A 24,129-nucleotide genomic window follows, 5' to 3' on the forward strand; every position below is an offset into this window, starting at 1 on the left:
AATAGTTACTATAAAGCTATGGTGAGATTAAATGTATAATATAGAGGTGAGCATTTTTAACACAATTTAACGTATTCAGTGGGTAGCCATGGTTTCCTTCCAGGGTGATGTTATCTGCTGTCTTCGTTGGCTAGTTAGCTCCTTTGCTAAAAACAAATTGGGTTATGCTAGCAGCAGATCTACTTGTGGGGTCGGTTTAGGCACTGAAAGCATCATAAATTACATATATTATATAAATGTATTTATTAAATAAAGTTACTAGAAAGTTAAGATCATTTTTTAGAGGTTTTATTGCCTTTATTACAGACAGCTGGAGAGTGAAAGGAAATTTGATAGAGAGACAGGATGACATGCAGCAAAGGGACGTAGTGGATTTGAACCTCGGCCACTGCCTAGGATTAAGCCTGTATAGGTTGAACGCTCTACCAGGTTAGCTAAAGGTCACCCAAACAAAAGTTGATTTGATTTAAATAATAATAATAATAATAATAATAATACTTTTTTGGAGTGATGACAGAAAATATGACAACAGACATTCAAAGCTTCACATATTTAAAAAAAAAAAAGACATTTGGTACAGTCTTAGCTCCGTTTGTTGTAATAGCAGCTCTTGGTCTAAAAATAGAGATTGGTAAACAGGATGCACCATCTATTATGTTTATCAAAATTTTAGCAATTACTAACTCCACTCCTAATGTGTGATTTGGGCTATGAATAAATGATTACTCCATTATCATATGAAACTGACATCAGGAATGATTTGGGAAATTATGGAGGACAAGAAGGGTCCAACACAAATATTATTAGTACTGTAAAACTTCAGTAGCCTGGGCTGTTATTTGCTTAAATCACTGGACTCAACGGGCTTATATTTTATATGGGACAGGCCTAATTGTTTATTTGAGCCAGTGTGAATTACATGTATAAAGATTAAGCTTCAAATAACATATTAATTCTGTGTTGTGTTACTACACTTATTTCACGGCACGCAGCATACTGACACAACACCACTTTATCCTGTTAAAACAATATTCATAACTTGGATTAAATTATTAAATTATTATTAAATTAAGTTATATGAATAACTTACTGGGTTATTGAGGCATGGATACATATTCTGAACTTAAGACAGCTTCAGAGGAAGGGAGTCACCACTTGTTTTTTCGTCAAGCTGGTACATTTGAATGAATTACGGTCTTCTCTTGTGCCCATGGTTCCATAAATTGACACGAATGGAGCTAACAACCCAGTTTTATACATCCAAAGAACTTCTATAAATTATTGCCTTGGCAACCAGACCAGGCGTCTAATTGAGAGAGGTATTTATTTGTTAAAATGTGTAGCCACACCAGGCTAGTAAAAGGGATTTTTACTGAAGTTTTACTGTACAAAAACAATCAAGAAATAAAATCGAAAAGTCACTCATAAAAATCCAGTCTTCCTCACACAAATATCTGTCATACAGTCCCTCACTGATGAGCCCATCACAGTATAACTTGAGAATATACAGAGAATACACACACAACTTTACACAACAACTTTTGAATCAAATTAAAGTAGAACATTTCTTCATCATTTGTGTGAGTGTGTAAGTTATGTTAGTGTGTGCAGGTGTGTAAAGTCATGGGTAAGTACATGTGTATGTTGCATTTCCTCCTGCTGCCTATTTAGCTGCAAGTTGCCAAAAAAAAAGCTGACCTCGTCCTGCTGGAAGTCGGGACAGGAAGCAGCAATGACAAACTTTCCGACTGATGTGAATTTGTTGGGAGGGACTGAACCTAAGTTGTTATACATGTGAGTTACAAATACAGACAGGAGGAAATACATCTTAATTTCAGTTTTGCTGCATTTTTGTTTCAGTTTTAGATCATTTCAGTTTAGCATGTTGGTATTAAACCTAGTTACATAGACGTACACATGCACACAAATATCTGCCTCCATGCAGCCTACACATGAAAGTCTGTTTCTAACTTCTATTTACTGCAACACTCTTTGCTCTTGTGCTGCACACTGAGTGAGAGCCACATTACGTGCAGGACATACAGAGAACTGCTTTCCTTTTGTAAAAACTGATTACAATGCGTAGCTGCAGGAAACAAGCTTTAAGGATAATCAGCCGGGGCAGGAAACAGGAGAGACTTAAAAGGTTTATAGACTCAACAGGGAAAACTGTTGGTTCAAATGAGGAATTAATTACCCCTTTTCAACCTGCTGTCTTTGATTCTCACTGTCATTTTTCTCCCATAAATGTTGGTTTGGGTTGTTTGCAGAGGACTTAGCACAATGCAGTTTCATTAAAAAGGACCACAACAGTGTATTTGGGGCTAATTTTCAGCAAATGATACACTTTAAAATGATAAATAATAGTGTGGTGCAGACATTTTAAAATGGGAAGTAAATGATCCCTGTGATGGATTACAGCAATTGTTTTATCTCCAAACTCACTTTCACATCGATAAATCAGACTGAAATAAATCAAACCTAAAATTAAAATATATTATGTCTGTTGAGCTTTGAGTTTAACATCAGAAAACTGTTAAGGAATCTGAATATTGTGGGGGGAAAAACACTGCTATGAGAGGAAACAGTATATTTTCAACCTCATAGCTCCATCTGGTGGAGTTAAAAAAGAACTATAACCAAGAAAATAATATTCTACAGGGGTCAAGTTGTATTTGTGTCAGATGGGATGAATGAATATGGCCATTTGTTGTGGTTTGATGCCAGTCTGCTGTGATACTGTGATACAGCCTTTGAGAAAACAATGATTTCCTCATGAAGACTTGCTGCTGCTTCAGAAATGAGCAGACCAGCAGCTTACACTTTGATGCCAGCAGGCGTTGTTGTTGCTGTTTCTCTGATTATAGCAGCTGTTGCTGTGATGATAGTTCTATCAGTTCCTCCCCAGTCAAGGTCGCTTTTTTTTTAACTGGTTTGCTGCTTTGCCCAGTTACTGTTGATGAGATAATACAGTTTCTGCAGCAGTGCTGTTATTTTCATGGCAAGAGCAGCTGATTTTACAGTTTTTGATGCAGTGTTAGCAGGAAATTGTACCAATATATAAAGGTCATGAATATAGCAGGTTAAAATTACAGCTAAGCCCCTCCCCCTGGCACTCATTCTCTGATTGTAAAAATGTGTTGCATATACACCGAGAAAGACAAAAAAAAGTTTAAACAATATGCATCAGTCATCTTCGGCCCAGTGCCTTTCCTCAGTAGTCTTGAGTCTCCCTAGTTTGGCTAGCTGTGGACTTCCACTTCCGCAATGTGGTTTTAAGGCGTCCAAGCTCCATATCATTTCAGCATGATCTTTTCATTTCGTCAAATATTGTGTCCTCACATTGAAGCAATTACTGTGCTTGAGAGAGGAAATGAGCAGAGCAGCAAAGGCAGGCGGAAAGGAGACAAATCGAGCCCAAAACCACGACACTACTGTTTGCAGCAACATGGCGGATAACGCTGCACCACCGCTTACAACGGAGAAGCTTGTGGAAGAGCTTGAAAGTATGGAAAAGTATGACCAGAGAACTCAGAGTTTTACTGAATAGTTCCTTAGACCCAATACGGTCGTCAGTTGAATCGTTTCAGCACACTTTGGCGACTCAAGCTTCCACTATCAGAGAGATGGAGACTAGCCTAACTGACCACAGTGACAGGATAACGCAGCTTGAACTTGATGTGAGTGGGTTTCACACCAACCTCAGAGTAACAATAGGGAAGAATATGGCACTCAAAGCTGAAGTGGAAGATTTGGAATCCCAGTATTGGCACTGCCAAAAAATATGGTGGGAAAAGATGCTGGAGACGTCATGGCCAAGTTGTTCTCCGCCCTGCTGGGAGACCCACTCTCTGGGCTGCCTCAGTTAGATCTTGCCCATAACAGCCTGCAACCAAAACCATGACAGATTTCATCAGTATATTGAGAAAGAAGCTGTTTTGAACTGGGCAAAGTCTCGTAAAGACTCTTCATACAACGGACACAAGATGTACTAGGATTTTAGCACAGTGGTGGCAAAGAGGGGAGCAGCATTCAACCCGATCAAGGGGCTTCTCTACATGCCGGGAGTGAAGTTTGGAACGCTGTACCCAGCATGTCTCCAAGTCACCTACAACAATAGGACGCACATCTTCGACTCTCCCGCGGATGCAGAGACATTCCACCAACAGCATTTTTAAAGCTTGGAAGATTCAACGGAGAAGTAAAAGCCTGGTGACACTCCTCCAGATGACAGTTTGGTTTGGTTACCATGCTACTGGTCATGTTTGGTCGACTGTTAAAGATGCTGTTTATACGTTCCATTGTTACAGCTCAGCTAGTTCTGGATTCCAAGTCCGAATAAAAGGAAAAGTTTTGGAAGAAAACAGAATTGAATTGTGCATGAAGAGATTTGTTTGCTTTTACCGCCAACTCTGCAAAGTTAAAGGTCCAAATAATCATAAATAGCCCACTGCAGTGCCCCCTGGTGGTGAAACATATTAATGAATGCTCATTTCGACCTATTTGTTATGTTGACAGGCTAATTTTAATTTACTGGTCTGTGTTACCCTCAGTATAATGCTTTTTTAAAATTATTTTTGGTCAAAAATGGCTCTTTTGATAGTGAAGGTTGCCGACCTCTGACCTACACAGTTGTTTTCACTTGCCTGAAAAGGCCTTCAGTCAGGACTGTGTAGACGTGTACTGGCTGTGGAGTCCTGACTCTCCTGTTTTGTTCGCTCTGTCTGGGGGGAGCAGCTTCCATGTGATCCCTGCTGATCTTTGTGACTTTCACAGACTCCCAGCGTAGCTCCACCCAAATTCAACCTGAAAAAAGACCCATCTGGCCAAAGTAATCAATCAGTTTTTTCAGGAATATTTGAATAATTTGGTGAGTGTTCAACCCAAACACAGTGGTGCACTTGGTTTGTGGGCTGTATGTGTAAGACTAATCTTACACATACATCCTCACCTAATACAGAGGGCTTTTAGCATTGGGATTGAGTAAAGGTTTTCTGTTGTTGACATAAACGGGTGAATCCTAATTATCATGCTACTCATTTGCATGACTAAACCCCTCTAACAACAAGAACTAACTGCTACAGGCTGTAGTCTTCAGCAGCTCAAGAAAGGTGAACATGTGGTCAACAACAACCCACGAGACTTAACCCACACAATCCATATCACCAGTGGTATTGGAGCTATTCAGATTTTCACTGGGATGTCTCAGCAACAGCTGAATTTACAAAATAAACGTTTCAGGTTTTGAATACACACCTGCTCACTGCATTACAGTAGCTCTAAGGCGTAATGCTTTAGGCATATTGATCAGTGGTTGGCCAGTGAGACTGAACGACTAGAATGACTGCATTGTTTTCTTGTGTTGTTCTTCTTCTAAGGTTGTGTATACATGTTTACAAGCTCCAGTGGCGCAATCGGTCAGCGCGCGGTACTTATAAGACAGTAACCTGCAGAGTCATGCCGAGGTTGTGAGTTCGAGCCTCACCTGGAGCAGACAACTTTTACAAGAGAATGTAGAAGTTGGCCTTCATCAAGCAGCTACCTTGATTAAAGAAAAAGTGTAAATGTGGTTAACAAAGCTGTGATGAGACAGCTCACAGGACTCAAATAAACTGGTAAATCATCATCATCACTTAGTTGTATAATTTGACTACTCCGACACACAAAAAACATGTCATGTACCTGCTTCAGGTTTCTAAGACAAGGGGTGTTGGTAGCTTGGTGGATAGTGCAGGCGCCCCATGTATTGAGGCGATGCCTCACTGCAGCAGTTGCAGCCTCAACTCCAGCTTGCAACCCTCTGCTGCATGTCAACCCTCCAATTTCTCTCACTCACCCCATTTCACTCTGTCCTGTCCTCAAGAGAATCAAGACAGTGAAAGAGCTGTAGAGAGCTCCAGTGGCACAATCAGTCAGCATGCAGTATTTATAAGACAGTTACCTGCAGAGTGATGCAGAGGTTGTGAGTTCAAGCCTCACCTGGGGCATTTTAACCAGGAAATACTTGCTGCTCTTCATGAGTTGGTCCATCTCTCCCCTTTGTATTACATAATGGCATACCTTGCATGGAGACCACGACACACTTCTCCTTGTACACTAACTGCCCAAACTATCATGATTGACCACTAATTGCAGACTTAGTCCTCGGGCAGCTGTGGCTCAGGAGGAAGAGCAGGTCCTTCACTACTCAGAAGATCAGTGGTTCAATCCTTAGCTCCTCCAATCTCTATGTCAAAGTATCCTTGAGCAAAATACAGAAGGAGATTCTGAACCTGATTGGATGATAGGTAGCATGGGTGTGAAATTTTGACTGACGTGTTATGCATGCTACCCACTGCAAGAGACATAGAAGTAGCTAATAGCAGTTTGTGGCTAACTCAAAGAAGAGCAGTGGCCAAAAATGCCTGCAAATTGGGAAAACATTGCATTTGGGGAGCTCCTTACCCTCCAAGCAGAGGACAAGATCAGCCACCACATAACAGAGAAGGCTCCAGTGGCGCAATCGGTCAGCGCGCGGTACTTATAAGACAGTAACCTGCAGAGTCATGCCGAGGTTGTGAGTTCGAGCCTCACCTGGAGCAGTGAAATTTTAAATGCAACAGGTGAGGTGACCTGACAGCATATACAACACAATGATCAAAAAGGCTTTCTCAAAGTTAAGATGGGTGCTGTATTGCCTCTTTAAAATCTGAAACCAATGTAAACTGACTTAAGGTAAAGTTGTCTGATTTGAAACAGCTCTAAAAGAGACCATTAAGGTTAGATAACATAGAGTACAATGCAATAGAATATGGATTCTGTTAAGGTTAACAATGCTTTCCTCTTACGTCATATCATTTTAGGTACCAGACCAGCCTATTACACTGAAACAAAAAGCATGACTGTGCATTTTTGTTCAACTTCTTAGCAATAGGTCACGAGATCCTTTGGTTATGCTGAGTCAGCCCTCATTTCTACACTGGGTTAACACATCAATGAATAAAAACTTGAAACACTAGATGTTACATAGCTTTAAATTCAATTCTAATAGTGACCATAGCTCAAGAGATCCAGTTGTTATATCCCTGTTTCTGATGTAATCATTTTTAACACTATTAATTGTATTAATGTGTGTTACAGCACCATTACTGATATACAATCTCACAGGACCTTTAAAATAGAAACTGCTGCATGTTTTGGACACACATTGGGGTGAAGGTAGGGTCATGCAAGGTCACTACAATTACTGTCAAGCCCTCTGGAGGTGATTTGAGGTTCTTATGTGATAACCTCACTGGCACTGACTGCCCCCTCCCACCCATCCTGGGTTTTTACTCTCTGGCCTCATTGCACAGATGTCCTTAGATAACCCTCTACTCATGAAAAACATCTGAAATTTATTATAAGATAGCCCAGCTGAGACCCCTAATTGGCTGGTGCACACCTAAATATGAGGCTAGATGGAAAGCGTTGAGCAAACAATGGGAAAAGGAGTATCACTTAATGCAATGATCGGGGACACATCACTATCCACGCAGCTCCTAGGACAAATTTAGTTTGCAAAATCAAGACCATTTTAGATACTTACACATTAGTGATTATATTGGCGTAAAATAAAGAAAAATATGGCCACAGAAAATGAACTACTCCAAATATTTATTTAAGCATATGAGAATTAACCTTATAAAAAGGTCATTTTGCAACTGTACCCGAGCCTTCAACAACTAAACAAGGAAAATACAAGATATATTAACATAAAACAACAAGCTCTACATGGAGGATAAAGGATAATGCAAGGAAATGTAAGAAATCCCTTACCAAGAAATGGTTGAAAAAAGAAATGATGATGATGATGAATGCATGGATCTTGACTTGGTACATAATATTTATGTAATGGAGAGAATGACTTTTATACTGAGAACCAAGAAGGATCTCTTTATTGAGAAATGGGTGAAGTGGTTAGTGTATGTCTCAAACATTAGACCTGATTTTGTCTGAATAAGTACTAGAAACACACTGTGGGGTGGTCAGGAGCCCCCTACTGTCACTATAGGTATGTCTTGATTCAACATCCTTGTAAGCACAACCTATTTATTTGTTATTTACTCTCTATCCTTATTTTATGATATGATTATTATTTGATTCATTTTTATTATGTTATTTAATTTAATTTGATTTAATTTAATTAATTTATTTTATTTTATGTTATTTCATTTTAGCTCATCTCATTTTATCTTATTTTATTTTATTTTATTGTGCGAGGTCTTCATGTTAACTATTTGTGGATTTTTTATACATATATATATGTTCAATGTTCTTATTGCTTTTATAACCCAATAAAGAGAGAATTACAAACATCATCTGCAAAAGGTACATTCATAACCAGAGCTGATCTACTGAGAAACAGTCACAGGCTATCGACTAAAAATAATAATAAAACTATAAAACAGATTATAATCCATTTGAAAATGTCCTCCTGTCTGTTTTGTCCAGAATGAAGATCAAAGAGGACTTTGTTTTCTTGAATTTAGTTAATGTGTAGTTGAATAACATCTTAAGAGCCTGAGCTACAGCAAAATCAGTCCAGTCTTTCAAGAATGTATCTTCAAATCTTCATTTTAATACTGGAATAAATTTTACATAAAAAGTCATTTTTGTGTGTTTTAATGTTTCTAGTTGATCCATTTAGCCCTGCGATAGTCTGGCAACCTGTCCAGGGTGTACCACGCCTCTCGCCCAGCTAGGATAGGTTCCAGCACATCCAAGACCCCTAACAGCATAAGCAGTTATGGAAAATGAATGAATGAATAGTCCAAGTGAGTAAAAACAAGCTTACAGAAACTGCAATTTATTGCTGTTTAACATTGACTGTCCTATCATGGTCCCCTGAACAGAAACTCTCAGTCTTGCTGTGTTTAGCTCCACTAGCTGTTAGCTCTGTTAGCTGTTAGCTCCATTACCCAAACACATCACAGAACTCTGCTGCCCACCAGCTGCTAACAGCTAACTAAGCTAACAGCACGAAGACGGGCTCTGTTGTTGTTACTCAGTTCAGTTTGTTATTTGCTAATGATAGTTGCATATAAAAATCCCATTCATCCCAAGGAAGACCTCTGTTTGTCGCAAACACATTAGTCTCTAGCCCTGGCTAGACGGTGACAAGTAGGGCCTACTGTTTGCTGTTTTAGTAGAATGTTGAACTAAAAGGCACAAGTGACAGATAATCTCACTGAGACATGCTCATTCTCAGGAGAGATGTGATAAAACTTAGTAGCCACAGGGGGCCACTTCACTTACCAGCGATATCTGGTGGCTATAGAACAACCTTTCATGGTCCTGGGCAATTGGGCCATGGTTAATCTTGAACCCTAACCACTTCTTAACACTGAAAACATTGTCACTATTGACCCTGCTTGCTCTCTAGCTCATCTGCATCATGGAGTCGGTTAAAATGCATTAGGCCTTATAGAAAAGCAGCAAAGGTAATAAAAAAGTTAGCCGGTTTCACCAAAGCCTTGGTCCCCTGCTGTAGTGGAGGGTATATGCAGGTATACAGGGTATACCCACTTCTTTCTCATACAGTATACCCAGCTATTAGCCAAAAAGCCACTAAAATATATAGAAGAATAAACCCACTTCCTCCTCAGTAACCTACCCATCCACCTTTAGTACACCCACCTCATCAACTATCCCTACACCACTGCTTGGTCCCATGTTACCTCTGGTGTCCTGAGTGAGCTCTAAATTTACATCTACATACATCTTTAGGCTAAAAGTAAAGTCCTTGGGGTAGTGCAACTCCATGATTCTCAAAATGGTATCTGATGCAGGCAGGTCTCACACCCACTGTCCCTAAACCAGAAGCTTATGGAGCTGCAGATAGCAGCAGCTGAAAGAGTTTATCTGAAAAGGCCTGAACCACACTGCAGTGAAGCCTCTGACTCACTTTAATAAGTTTCTTCCTTGTGATGGCGCAGAATGAGACAGCTTCAACAAACACACCATACAGCTGATAAGGCACTAGACCTGCTAAAATCCAAATAAATAATAATGTGGAAGCACCTGAAGGGCCAACAGCAGACCACCCCACACCAGCTGCATACTGAGCTCAGCCACATTAATGTTATGGTAGACATACCCAGCGTGACGCACGCAGAGCCCCAGATAGCGCAGCGGCGTGGAGCCCCCACCCTGCCCTGGCTGCTGCCCGATAAGGCAGCGCAGCAGGGAAACAACACCTTTAACATCACACCTTGTTTGTACACAGACGGAGTTACTGCTTTTACTCATCATCCGTTTCTGCGATTTGGTTAATATGGTGCTAAAATGGTCGATTAAGGCCTTTTACGCACACATCTGTCGCCTGTTGTGAATCTGAGCTCCGCTGTTAAGTCATCACACTCTGAATATTCAGCTACAGTGAATTCTCTATAGCGCACAAGGCTGCCATGCTCAAACAGAGAGAGAAAGAGCTTATAGCAGAAATATGGGATAAACTGACTCCCGTGGCAGAAGATATTGGATCAGAGGCGCTTCATAGGTAGGTTTAACTCTGTTGTTTCCACACTTCCAACATATAAACTTACCTGTGTGTTTGAAAGAAACTGTAATGTATTTAAAAAGTAGATAAACAGCATGATGTGACTAATTTCTCCTCCACAGGAGCCTGCTGTGTGTTTATAAATGTTTTGGCTTCCTAAGAGATCTTCATCTTAGCTCTCTGGCATAATGTCCCCAAAAACAAACATTTAAACTTGGAGCCACATATGAAGATCGAGGCCCTTCATAATGACTTCATAACTTCCTGGTGTCTTATTAGAAAGTGAAAAAATAATAACCTTTTATTATGACTTAATCAGCATTTATTATTAATGGTTTATTACCGCTGATCATGAAAGTATTTAATTTATAAGTGTAGACTAGGACCGGGCAATATATTTATATTATATTGAAATATTGTCGTAGATATTTGAATTTTGTAAGTGCTGCCTTCTTTGGTATTAAAGGCTGCATTCAGGGGCATATAGTAGTAATTCTGGGCCCTGTGCATAAGCAGTCTCTTTGGGACCCCCCCCCCCCCCCCCCCGTCGTTCCTTTCTTGATCCATGTCTCTCTCAGGCACCTTTGGGATTTTTAAAAATTTATTTTTTTACTCATTTTTACCAAGTCAGTTCCTTTTTTTCTTTTTTTTTTGGAACCTTGTTTTTCATTTCTTGGAGAAAAACACAACATTGTAGGCTTTAGCTACATTTAGAGGAGGCAAGTCCTAGTGCAAGGGTGGACTAAACCATTGTGTGCCTTTAAGAGGGGGGTTCAGTCTTTCAATCCATTATTTTTAATTAAACTAAACAAAATTCTTTCCAGGCCTTTTGAGGGCACCCGTCCCATTGGGGCCCTGGGTAATCAGTCCCCCGGCCCATTACGACACTCACAGTAAAATTATGTCATTTTCTGGACTTACCAGAGTGTTCAAGTTGTTCTATAATTTCCCTTTACCCACTTATAATATAAAGATATTATATCATTATCGAGATATGAGACTACATATCGTCTTAGATTTTGGATATCGTATCGTATATCGTTGTATCGTGATGAGACATAAACGCTGTATTAACCTCCCAGACTTTTCTGTTTGTTTTAACGCTTGTCTTTACCCACTGAGTCACTATATGTCCAAATTATTGATGATTATTGATCAAAAATCTCATTGTATTAATAATTTCTGAAAAAACAAACAGTCAACAAATAGTCATCCTTACAACTTAGTCATATCAGAGAGGGTATTTGGTGAGAAATATTGTCATGTTCATTTTTGTTTCCCAGTCCTATCATTGATGAAGTGCTTTGAGAAGATTTAAAAGTATCGATATATATCGTGTATCGAGATATAGCCCAAAAAATATCGTGATATAATTTTCAGGACATATCGCCCAGCCTTAATATTTACATAACTGATTAGTATTTTTGCAAAAATCTCATTGAGTGAATATTTTGCAATCACCATTGCAGCATCAAATTCAAATTCAAATAGCTTTACTGGCATAACCATAACAAAATACAGTAACGAACAGAGTATTGTACATACATTGAATGTTGGCTATTACAGTATACAAATATCTATGTATACATTCTGAACAGTGTATGAAACCCCTACAGCAGAATTAACATCTTTTTGATTATGTATTTTTTAACTAATAAATCAAGGTACTTTTTAAAATATCCATATGGGTTTTTTTTGCAGACAAATATTGTGATATTTGATTTTCTACATATCACTCAGCTTGCTGTAAAGCATTAGTAAATGATTTATCAATAATTGGTTTGGCAATTAATATATGAATCCAAGATCAGTGTAGTGAAATACTCAAATGCAAGGCCTCACACTAGTGACAACAACAACAACGACGATGATGATGCTGATGATGATGATGATGGCAGTAACCAGAACCAGCATGATGGATAATGGTTTTTGTGCATCTTTGCAACACCACTGACAGAAATCCTGAAATTATTTTTCCTAATCCTTCCACAGGATGTTTACCACCTACCCAGGTACCAAGACGTACTTTTCCCATCTGGACATCAGCCAGCGCTCCCCTCACATGCTCTCTCATGGGAAGAAGATTGTTGTGGCCATAGCAGAGGGAGCCAAAGACATCAGCCAACTGACCGTCACCCTGGCTCCTCTGCAAACCCTGCACGCCTACACGCTCCGGATCGTGCCGACCAACTTCAAGGTGCCTTTACTACAATCCATTAGGCCTGCATTACTGCAAATAAAGCAGTCTTTAACTTTTGATTTGTAGTTGGTTGATTTTCTAAATATCTTTTGAATAGTTTTTGTATTGAACTGCGACTACAGTAAAGATTTTTTAAATTACAGATTAATCTGCTAATTATTTTCTCCATTTGCTTTCTTTGTTCCAACAAACAAACCAAACATCATGATTTTTTTTTGTGTGCATGAAAAATAACACATTCACATGTTTTGCATGCAAAAATCTAAATTTGTAATTTAACTAGTAACTAATGCTGTCAAATAAATGTGATGGTGTAGAGAGTGCAATATTAATAATTCCACCCTGCTTACCAAAATATTCTCTCAATAAAGTTTAATTAAATAAAGTCTACTTGAAAAATCTACCAAAAAATGAAATAAAATGAAATAGAACAAAGTAAAATAAAATAAAATAAAATATAATAAAATAAAATGAAAAATAAAATATTCTCATGGTTTTAAGCACACTATGACGCTGTGTTTTCAGTGGTCTGAAAGTTACGTCATCTCAGTCCATATCAGATCAAACTCCAAAGACGTCAGCAGGAGTTCCTGTTTACTGCTTCAAAACCAACATGGCTGCCACATTTCTCCCCAACAGCTCATGTAGCTTACTGTTAGTGTTTCTGCAACATAAATATATTTTCCATACATGGAGATGCAGCATTCTTCAGAGCAGACCTGTTGTTACTTCCCATAAAACATGTTTAATTTAAAAGACATTTCAATATAATACATATGATTACTGCTTTGTAACACAATTTACAAAACACACAAATACCTACCTATATGTATATGGAGTCTATTTATATCTTAAACACAATTTTTAAATATGGGGCATATAGTTTTCAATGTATTTCAGTAAATGTAAGAGATGCAGAGGTGATTTCTAGTCCCCTGAAAACACATTGCAATAATGTAGCAGATAGTCACTTGCATTTTGCTGCAGGACACTCCTTATGTTTTCAATGTAGCTGCTGTTGGAGCATTTTGGAAAGTCTCTCTGATGTGGAATTTAGATGGGGGTGTAGGCAGCTCCTAAACATTTTCTGTCAATTTACTCCTTGGTTTAAACATGTGTAGAGCTCCAGTTGGACAGTAAGAGTGAGAGAAAACTGTTCTGAGTATTTAATATAATATTTTTATCTGTTTGCTCCTCCTGCATTTTGCATATAGATTCAGTCCTTTGTCAATAACAACCCTTTCCCTTCTCTGCAGCTCTTCTCACACTGTATGCTCGTCACCCTGGCCTGTCACATGGGCGATGACTTCACACCGGTTATACACGCTGCAATGGACAAGTTCCTGTCAGCTTTTGCAGCTGTCCTCTCCGAGAAATTCAGATGAGACCCAGCCACCTTTTTAGAAAGTATATAAACCATTTATGACGATGTATGGTATGAAATATTTATGTAGTTATTGTTACGATATGTTTTGTAAGAATAAAAATGTACAATAAACACCTTTCCTGTTGTTGTGTTGTTTTACCATATAAAGTCTCAAAGGCTCGAATTTGCATCTCCATGGTAACCAGAGACCCCCTGTGCATTTTTACAGTCCAAGTCTATTTCTGTCACATTTAGTGAGGCTTAATCTGCACAGACACCTGTTTACAATCAAGTTTTCCACTGTATATGTTTTAAATTTATTTACCTCCCAGTGTGTCTGTGAGCGGCAGATTCCCCTCACTGGCTTCAGTGGGCTGGGAAATAAAATCAATAAATACAATAAATACATGTTGATTTCTTCCAGTGATGCTGACATGCAAACTATTTTGGTTCAGTAAATGTCCGCTCTCATTCAGCCTGGTGAAGGCAGTTTGACCGGCTGCTGTCTCGTAGATCCTGCTGACAGATGACTGCTACTGTGGACAGAGACGCTGAATGCAGGTCAGAGTCAGTGTGGACTGAAAATTACTATCTCTGTGGCAACAACAGTAACACTACCAATCATATTGGGCAACAAAATATGATGTTGTCCGCAACATAATATCCTCAAGGTGTGTGTCAGGAAAGGAAAGTATCAAGCAACACTTTTTTCTGTCAAAAATACGTCATTTCTGTCAAGTGAAACTTCTGAAAAGTGTCAAGTGGCCTACCATAAATAAGGCTTAAGGCAGAAAAGGGTGGGTCATGCCTTCACCATCCTAGGAACAAACTTGACACCAAAAAGCTAGGTTTATAAGTGCCTTGAAAGCCTGATTTATGGTTTGTCACATGAAACTTTTAAAAACAGAAATTATGTATTTTCAACAGATGGACAGATTTCAATGCATACATGGAGAAATTTGTTTCATCATGAACGTCATATTTTGTCATGCAATGTCATTGGTAGTGTTACTATTGTCACCTACCAAGTCCACAGAAGCAGCAGCTCCAGTGGAGCTGAGAGGACAGACGCTGGCCCAGTATTCATCTATTCATCAAACTGCCTTCAGCAGGCTGACTGACAGCAGACATTTACTGAATCAAAATAGTTTTCATGTCAGCACCACGGAAAGAAATCAACAGCGTTTGTATTTATTGATATATTGATTATATAGAGAGCTATAGAGTGAGTGAGGGGAATTTGCAGCACACAAAAAGACTGGGAGCTGATTAATCAATAATTATTGTGTTTAGCGCGATGAAGTTCTGTAGTCTCATTTACCACTTGTTAGCAACCGCCTTTTTTGTAAGACACAATAAAAAGCCTCAAAACTCACGAGGGTGGTATACTGAGGTATTTTATGTCGTAGAACAAAACACTTAAGTCTCAAGAACTTGTGTTAACGACAGACCTTATTCAAGGCATCTAACCAAAAACCCATTGACCCTGAGACCAGGGAACCGAAAGTGGTAAAATGCTAACTCATTTTGTGGTTTTAAGCAAATAAAAATTATTTTATATTTATAATCGTTAATTAATGAATTGACTCATTCCTGGGGCACTCTATATTGTCGCATGAGTGCTGTTGCCTTAAATGTTCAACCTAATTTATGCTTATGTTGCACACACATGGAGAATTTTGTTATGTCCCGAACATCATCATTTTCTGTCGCGCAATGTGACTAGCTAGGTAATCGCCATGGGAACACAATCCACGCCAACCTTGACCTAACCTGCCAGCCCCACTCCACAGGCACACGCTCGCCTTCGCATTTCATTAGCTTCGATGTCTCGTTCGGAATCCAACATGGAGTTAGTAAATAGCAGCTCTGTGGAGTCATTTTGTTCCAAGACCTCGACGAGAAAGGTAAGTGTTTAGTTTGCTCTGTCTCCACAATGAGTTAAATAAGATTGTATTTGTGTTTTAGCTAAATTTAGCAACGCTGCTTGTTAAAAGCTAGCAGCCGTGTGTTAGCTAACGTTAAACAGTCTGCCAGAGAAGGTGGGAGTGAACAACTGTTGTAATTATGCCTCCAACCAGGACATTTCCTCTGAAATAAAAAAGTTTTTTCTATTTCAGATAACTTCTGTATTCACGTATAGTTAAATACGCACACATTTCTAGCCGTTAGCAAGGCGGCTCAGCTGATATTTTATTCACAACACTTGTTTCCATGTTTGAAATAACCAAAGACCTAGTACGTTTTGTGAGACGAGCTTTTTTCACTGAATTCACATGCACACAAAAACTGTTTTCTGATCAGCATGGAATTTTATTCAAAGTCTTCATCAAAGTATTCAGGAGCAGTTTTCCCAAACTAAAGCCCTGTCTACACGTATACAGATATGTTTGTAAACAGATATTTCCTCTACGGTTTGGCCTCTCGTCCACACGAAAATGGAGATTTTCTAAAACTGCAAATGAAGTATATGAGTTGAGAATAAATCAGTGTGTTTGCATATACAGGTACAGTCACTTGAGGGCTGACAATCAGACCAGCTGATTTAGAAGCTTGAGGCTTTCTGTAGTTACAGGATACTAAAAAACGTTGTTGGTGTTGGCAGTTGTCGAAGGACATGTGAGGTGAAGATAATAAAATGTTGCCTTGGAGTCATGTTGGCAGATGACCAAGCAGGCGAGCTGGTCTGGATGAAAGGAATGCCACATGAGGAGGATGGATGTTCAGGTTACAATCCTCCTGTAGGTGTAATTCCTCATGTGTCCAGCAGAAGGCGATCTCGTCACAGCCACGCTATGCAAAGATTTCAGTCCCATAAACTCCCACCTGTGTCTGCTGCTCGTCCCTCAGCCCTGAAAGAACAAAAAGGAGGCCTTATTGACACCCTGTAACATAACACACATACACACATGAGGACTCTGCTGGTCATGGATATTGTGGCGATGCAGGTGTGTATAAAGGTGGGCGGTCATCATTTCTTATTGGCTATCCTCCGCTTCCTGATGGCCAGCATGTCGTAGAAAGGATCCCTGCTGATGCTTGCTCTGTGGAAAGAGTCCTGTCCACTGTCAGCATTGTGAACAAGATGTATTTCTTATCACCGGTAAAATCTGTTGCTATATAGAGAAGCAAAACACTGTCACCCATGGTCAATTTGTGATGTTTAGAACACCCCAGGACTATTTTGGGACGAGGTCCACTAATTTCTCTGTGTACTAAAACTCAAAACACATCACATCTTTTGTCTGCACTGCATTTGTTCCTCAATCAAACCTCACTTTCTGTGCTATAAATTTCTCAACATCTCACCATTGATGCTATCCACAGAAAACACACGAACAACAAAATACACCCAGTAATGCAACAAAATGTCAGCTAGTCAATTTAAAGGTGCTGTATACAACATTCAGAGCATTAATAGAGCAGCAAACAACTCTTGCTATGTAAAGATATAGTGGAGTAACATTGGCATTGGAGTGGCATTGTTGCAGAAGCCTAATGACCATCCTCCGGTTCCCCACCAGGTAAACACTGTTAGCTCTGTCAGCACTGTTGCCGTTGTTGTTAGCTGCTAGCCACCTCCATGTTGAGAGACGTGCAGACTCTGAAACACAAATATGCTCTGAATGTGACATACAGCTCCTTTAAAGTGGTCTTGTAGGAGAAAGACATCAATCAAAATGTACACAGGAAAGTGTGACAGTATTTTTTAACCCCCCTCATGCTTGAAGAGATAAGAATAAAGACCAGTCACTGTTTTAAGTTAGGCCACATATCTTTTCTCCCCACCCCTCAGCTTCAATAAACTTTTCCCATCTATCTAAGTAACCTTGGTTATATGTAAAATATCCTTCCAAAATGAAGTGGTGTTTAAGAAAGCCTTTAAATCTGTAGATCTATATTCTACTCCAGTTTCCTAATAAATGAACCTTTCCCCTAATAATATAATCAAATTAACAGTATAGGTCTTTATTTCTGTAACATCCCCCAATGTCACGGAGAAGAGATCCAACTCCAGGTGCAGATACAATATGACAATACCAAAACAGATGGACTGTTGACTCAGATTCTGAACCACAAAACCAGCATTCATCTGATTCTCTAATACCTTATATATTTAGCATTTTTATAGTAGCCAGAAAGTTAATGTTTCTTATTGAAAATACCTTGTGAATGAGTCAAAAGTTGTTTTATATATCAAACTAAAAACCAGTTTGCATGGTATATCGCATATAAGTATCCTCCCATTTTTGATAAGTACTCTATGGGATATTTCCCAAGGACCGGTATGTTAAATAAAGATATAAAAATCTTCAAGTGCCAAGCAGAAATGAAAAATCCTGTTCAAAAAATTGCCTTCCCTTCGATCACAATATTGGAATTAAACCATATAACCTGCTGCATAATTTCATCTCTGCCTCTGGAGGATTAAACTGAAAGCATAACCAACTCCGTATGACCCCCACCTTCAAAAACACAGATGAATTTCCAAGTATCTTTTCAACCAAGCCCTTATGACAAGGCTGAATTTGCAAAAAAGGGTAAAACCTTAATTGAAACAGTGGGTGAGCACCTTCCAATAACTCCAGTCCTTATGCAAGTACATTTTTTGAACAAAGGCAGTCTTTAAAGTAAGGCATGATACTTCAAGATTTAATAGTTTTAACCCAGCTATTTCCAACACTTCTTTTAATTCTTTCCAGATTATGACTCCAGAGGAAGTGCAACAGTACTTTATATGTGTGATAGGTTACTGTCATTACAAACATGTCAGCAAACAGCTGCCTATTTACACACCCAGCAGACATGAAGCAACAGTCATGTTTCTGACCATTTTATAATTCTAAGTTCAATATTCACTCTCTTTTATCTCTGTTTTGGTCTCTGCTGACTCCTGAGGGGAATATCTGTCGTGCGTGTGTAAGCACTTGAGTGTGCCTCGTTCATGTAAGAGTGTAAGAGTGCATCATTTATCCTCATTTAGCTGTTCAATAAAACATCTTTCTCCAACATTTCCAAGAAGCAATATATGATTACTAATCATTTGAATTGTTTCTTTTTGCAAATTGAAAATGTGACCTATAAGCAGAGTTTGATTTTATGATCTATGGATACATTGCTACTTGTTTTGTTTTTTACTGTGTAAGGTGTCCTTGAGTGTCCTGAAAGGCGTCTATAAATGAAATGCATTATTATTATTACTATTATTATAAAAAGTTGAGCAGGTGTACCTAATAAAGTGGCTGGTGAGTGTCAACTATTAAAACTTGTAAAATTAAAATAATTGCTTAATTTCTTATTTTCTTTGGTATTTTCTGTTTTATACACATAGGCAATGATGATTGCTGGTCAGTGTTATCCAATGTCAAGTCTCTGATCATGTGACGAGACGATAGCGTGCACTGCCGCCCATCATAGCTACCTCATGCCACCACTGTCCAGCCAAGTCTCAGTGATCGATTTAAGACACAAGCAGATAGCAGGTGTTGGCTTATAGCTCATCTGTTTTTTGCTCTCAGGCAGGCCCCCCATCAGGGGGGGTTAAGGAGTAAACATGACCCCGGCCTAAGGTCAAGGGGGGCTCCATGAAAAGGTCTATGGTTGACACTTAAATGAAATCAAATACAATGATTTACTGAGTTAAATCCCTGACAATACAAGTAATATGTATTAACATGGTAAATAAATGTAATTTCATTATTAAAAACATTCCAATGTGCCATCTGAAGAGGCAGCAGGTATGACAGGCAGAGCTGAAGGTGAGAAGTTAGGGTCATGTTAGCGGGCTCAAATTTAAAGCTACAGTGAAGACACTGGTATCACATTAAACTTTAGGACCTAAGGCATCCATCAGTACCAACCATGATATGCTATCTTGTTGGAGAGGAGGGCAAATAACGCTTCAAAGTTATGCCAAATTTTGACAAGGGAAAAAGGTACATTGCCTTTTTTCAAAAAGGTAGCCGATAGTTAAATATTTCTGCACACTGTGGTCCCTAAACAGTCGGTTATATTTGCTAAAAATGACTCTGCCTCACTTCTGACTTTCAGCTCTGCCTGTCATACCTGCTGCTTCTCAGTCTTTATTTATTTATTTATTAATTTTTGTCCATTGTCTCTCTGCTCTATTTGTGCTCTTGCTCTCTCTGTACTCTGCCTTTTATTGTAGGAGCCCCTGATTTTTTGGTGAGGCACTTTGGTGGGTGGGAGTATCAGATGGCACAAAAAAATAACATTTATTTATCATGTAAATACATATAACTTGTGTTGTCAGTGATTTAAGTCAGTAAATTGTTGTACTTGATCTCACGCAAGGATCAACCATAGACCCTTATCGTGGGCCCCACCCTTGGCCTTAGGCTGGGGTCATGTGCACTCTTTGGCCCTGACCTGATGGCGGGCCTGAGCGTGTCTCACAGGCATGCCACCAGCAGCACAGCTGTGATTACCCCTGGGGTGAAATAAGTGTTATTATGTTGTGTTTATTATAATAATCTGAAATGCTGTTAATTTCCTTACAACTAACATCACAGGGGTGTTTGTAGGTGTCCAAACTGTGAATATCATGAACTGATGTTTAAAAAGAGGTTGTTACATTTTCATTATGACATACACTTGATCGTCTTATTAAGGGCAGCTATCTGTGTTTTATCTCATATACTGTATCATAAAGTAAACCGCTGAAACCCTTTAGCTGGATAATGGCCTCTGCTGTGTGGTGATCAGCAGGAACTGTGAAAGTAATACATTTCCATCAGCAAGCTGTTTTTAAAATGACAATTATTAAAGTTTAACACAGTTTCTGAAAACGAATGACGTGACAGAATTCCAGCCTAGTGCCTCTGGGCTGAAATTAAGTCACGTCATTTGTGTCCTCATGTGGCTTTTGAGGCACATGTGGTGGGGGTCTGTTGTCTTATCTGCTTTGTATTGCAGTCTGAGATAGTGCCAAAGTGCGTGATGAGTTTCAGTGTCTCAGAAAAACAGCACCTCAAGACTGAAATCCACTTTGTCATCACATGACACTGAAAAAAAACTTAACAACAATCAAGTGGATTCCTTTAGTCTTTAATCCTCATGTAAAATTTAATTACATGAGGTGGAGCACCAGGTGTATAGTTGCCCTTAAAAGGCAACAAAAAACAAACATTTTACTTTTTTTTTCCACTTCTCTTATCCATATATGTTGGTGTGCAGTCTGACTTCCACATAAGCAGAATAAGTTTCCTTGCCACGACCATACCAAATGAGTCGGCCTGAGTTTCATACTTGTCTGCCAAAGGTAACACATTCGTGGTACCTAAGACAGCAAGTGGTGGGTTAGGTCCTCAGTTCTTCCCAAAGGCATTAGAGTACATTCAAACACACTCTTCCAATAACTCAACAATATCCGACATGTCCAAAGAGGATGTGTTAATGTCCCGTCAACCTCTTTACACTCACTACAGAGGAGGGAAACATCTTATGCAATCTGTCTTTGGAGCAGTATAGCCGATACACTGTTTTAAAATGTATCAGGTTGTGTCTAGAGTTGATTGAACATTTATGCACACTTTCAAGGCTCTCCTCCCAAATCTCAAATCGCTCTCCGAATTCTGCTGAAGTGCATTTGTTCTGACATCAGCATGCCTTCATATAATGTGGTAAAAGTAGGAAACTGCTCCCTTACTATGAGGATTAAAGTTGTAATACTCTCAAAAGAGTCATGGGAACATATTTGCTCACAATTAGACACATTTTTCTCTGGGATATTATATGCTTTCTGCAACTGCTCAAATGACATTTCTCTGAGAGCAGGTAATGTTTTGCTTTCAGAGCAGCTGAGCAAATGCATGGAAGTGACTGTACTTATTTGATGATCTACAGACCCTTTTACCGTTAGTAAAGTATGATGTTTTTTGGTAGGCAGGGCTTAGCTGGAGGCAAAACAATACTGCAGACATTAGTTAGCGCTGGCTAGAAAGTTCTGTTACGTGTGGTGTGTTCAGAAATACTCAACGAGTGCAGGAGCACACTCTGGCACAAACTGGACCGTTTGTAAAGAGAGCTGTCAGAATGTATTGTTCGGTTATCCACAGCACCGCACTCAGAGTGGCAGAGTGCACTCTGGACACTGGCTACGGTTACATGATGGCTTCTCATTCGGAATGAAATAAATCTGAATGAAATCATTCGGACTTAAAGTTTTTCCAGGTAGTTTACATGGGAAATATTCATTCCGAATGAGGGTTTACACGGGAGATCAGTTCAATTGCCTTTATTCAGGTCTGTGCAAGGTTTGGGCCAGGGAAGGTTTCTGATTGGATAGGGGGCGGGGCGGATGTTACATGTTTACGTTTAACGGAAGAAAACACTGTAGTCCTCGCTCCGGATAACAAGATGCTTGACGACACCGTTCTTAGTGCCTTTTTCAGGCGTGTTTTGCTTATATTCTTGAAGCAGCAGTACGACAACAACCTTGTTCTGCTAATGCTTCATCTGTTGAGGAGGAGGAGAAGGGAGGTAGAAGGTCGAAGAAGGGAGATAGAAGACCGTGCTGTGGCGAATGGAAACCGGTGAGTGCAACAAGTCCGACTGCTCTATCTCAGCCCGTTGCTATGCAGCCCGTTGCTATGCGCGCTATGTACGTCATCGCGCCAGAAGGGCAAGGAAACGAGCATGCGCAGAAAGACCGGAATGAACTTAAAGAGGAATGAGTGTATACATGCACACAAAATTCTTTCATTCAGAATGACAAATGGAATAAACCACCCCCTTTAATCGGATTTAATTTTCAATCGGAATGACCGTTTACATGACCACTTTTAATCGGAATGGCCTTTCATTCCGATTAAAAGTGGAATTAAACTGTGCATGTAAACGTACTGAGTGTCTGGGGAAACACAGCAGCAGAGCGCAGAGCAGAGTGAATGTGCGATTAACTTAACTATTCGTTAATTCATATAGAAATTTATTACACAGCTCTATTAAATGCTGTATTCTGATTGGTCAGTAGCGGCATTCTGCGGTCTGATATTACTGTGTAATGACTGCTACTAGTAGCAATGGTCATTACACACAGTTGCTATGTAGCCCAGCGTTGCTAGGGATGCTGCCCTGCAACACTGCAGCTGTCAAACAACTTCCGAGGGAAAAAACAAACAGAAGTGGCTGATTTTAACGGATGCCGCTGAAGAAAAAGAATACCTACGGACTTTCTCTGCCAAAAACAAAAGAAGACGGATTTGAATACACACTCGGCAGTCATGCTTAATGACATTTTATGCGAGTTTTATGCCTCGGTTCAGTCCACTAAGCCTGGGTGAGTACAAAACTTTCACCAAAAGTTGTCGAATCTGGTCGGTTTTAATGCACTTCGCAGAGGCAGACAACATTATTTATTTAACTGATAATTAGCCGTGTAATAAGCGGGATAATGAAAATAACTCCCTTCAGGGGAATGTTCTATTCCCGTCGGGAGTTATTTTCCCAGTATTCACCGGCTCATTATACATTATCCCTTACATAACACTCCATTTCTTCCACCAACAGGGCCAACACATTCTCACTGACCTCATCACAAATCAACGTTTGATCATGGACCTTTCACATCCAGATACGACGTGCAAAGTACCCTGGGTGCATTGGCTGTTGACGTTCTGGGAGGCTGTGTCAAGTTCTGCCTTTTACATGCACTGTCTTCTTTCAAAATACACTGATATTTTCACAGGAAATTCACTGTTCAGTACAACATGAAGCAACAAAAGCACATGGTTAGGTTTAGAAAAAGTGAACAGGCTTTGGCTTTATAATCTTATAGGACAGGAACTCCACTCTCCCAGGTGAAAGTCTGTGTTTGTTGGACCCATCCACCACCACTCCCACCCACCCTCTTCAGACATTCCCTGCCCTAACTTTCACTTGTCCCACTGCGTTTCCCCTTGACGCCGTTGAGCGCCATTAAACTTTAACGGGTATGTGTTGGACCCAGATGCAGCACACAGGCCCAGAGCATTTGGTGATGACCTTTATTTATACACAGAGTAAACAACTTTAGCTGACGAA

At 39.6% G+C, this 24,129-nt stretch overlaps 1 protein-coding gene and 2 non-coding genes across 3 annotated transcripts; all 3 read left to right on the forward strand.

Annotated features, from left to right (window-relative positions):
• Window positions 1-5,399: 5,399 nt before the first annotated feature.
• trnai-uau (transfer RNA isoleucine (anticodon UAU)) lies at window positions 5,400-5,493 on the forward strand. Its single transcript has 2 exons — window positions 5,400-5,437; window positions 5,458-5,493. It is a non-coding gene; the product is annotated as a tRNA-Ile (tRNA).
• Window positions 5,494-6,487: 994 nt separating this feature from the next.
• Window positions 6,488-6,581, forward strand: trnai-uau (transfer RNA isoleucine (anticodon UAU)). The gene is made up of 2 exons: window positions 6,488-6,525; window positions 6,546-6,581. It is a non-coding gene; the product is annotated as a tRNA-Ile (tRNA).
• Window positions 6,582-10,184: 3,603 nt separating this feature from the next.
• hbae4 (hemoglobin alpha embryonic-4) lies at window positions 10,185-14,217 on the forward strand. The gene is made up of 3 exons (XM_033610895.2): window positions 10,185-10,519; window positions 12,512-12,716; window positions 13,976-14,217. The coding sequence occupies exons 1-3, from the start codon at window positions 10,428-10,430 to the stop codon at window positions 14,102-14,104; spliced, it is 426 nt and encodes a 141-aa protein (XP_033466786.1). The 5' UTR covers window positions 10,185-10,427; the 3' UTR covers window positions 14,105-14,217.
• Window positions 14,218-24,129: the final 9,912 nt, after the last annotated feature.

The sequence above is a fragment of the Epinephelus lanceolatus genome, chromosome 21 (assembly GCF_041903045.1).
Source record: "Epinephelus lanceolatus isolate andai-2023 chromosome 21, ASM4190304v1, whole genome shotgun sequence".
Lineage (NCBI taxonomy): Eukaryota > Metazoa > Chordata > Actinopteri > Perciformes > Serranidae > Epinephelus > Epinephelus lanceolatus.

Excerpts from the sequence above, each read along its gene's own strand:
- hbae4 (XM_033610895.2), top strand. The coding sequence starts at position 10,428 with ATGCTCAAACAGAGAGAGAAAGAGCTTATAGCAGAAATATGGGATAAA. Across the intron at positions 10,520-12,511 it reads GGATCAGAGGCGCTTCATAG|GATGTTTACCACCTACCCAG; the intron begins GTAGGTTTAACT and ends ATCCTTCCACAG. Across the intron at positions 12,717-13,975 it reads TCGTGCCGACCAACTTCAAG|CTCTTCTCACACTGTATGCT; the intron begins GTGCCTTTACTA and ends CCTTCTCTGCAG.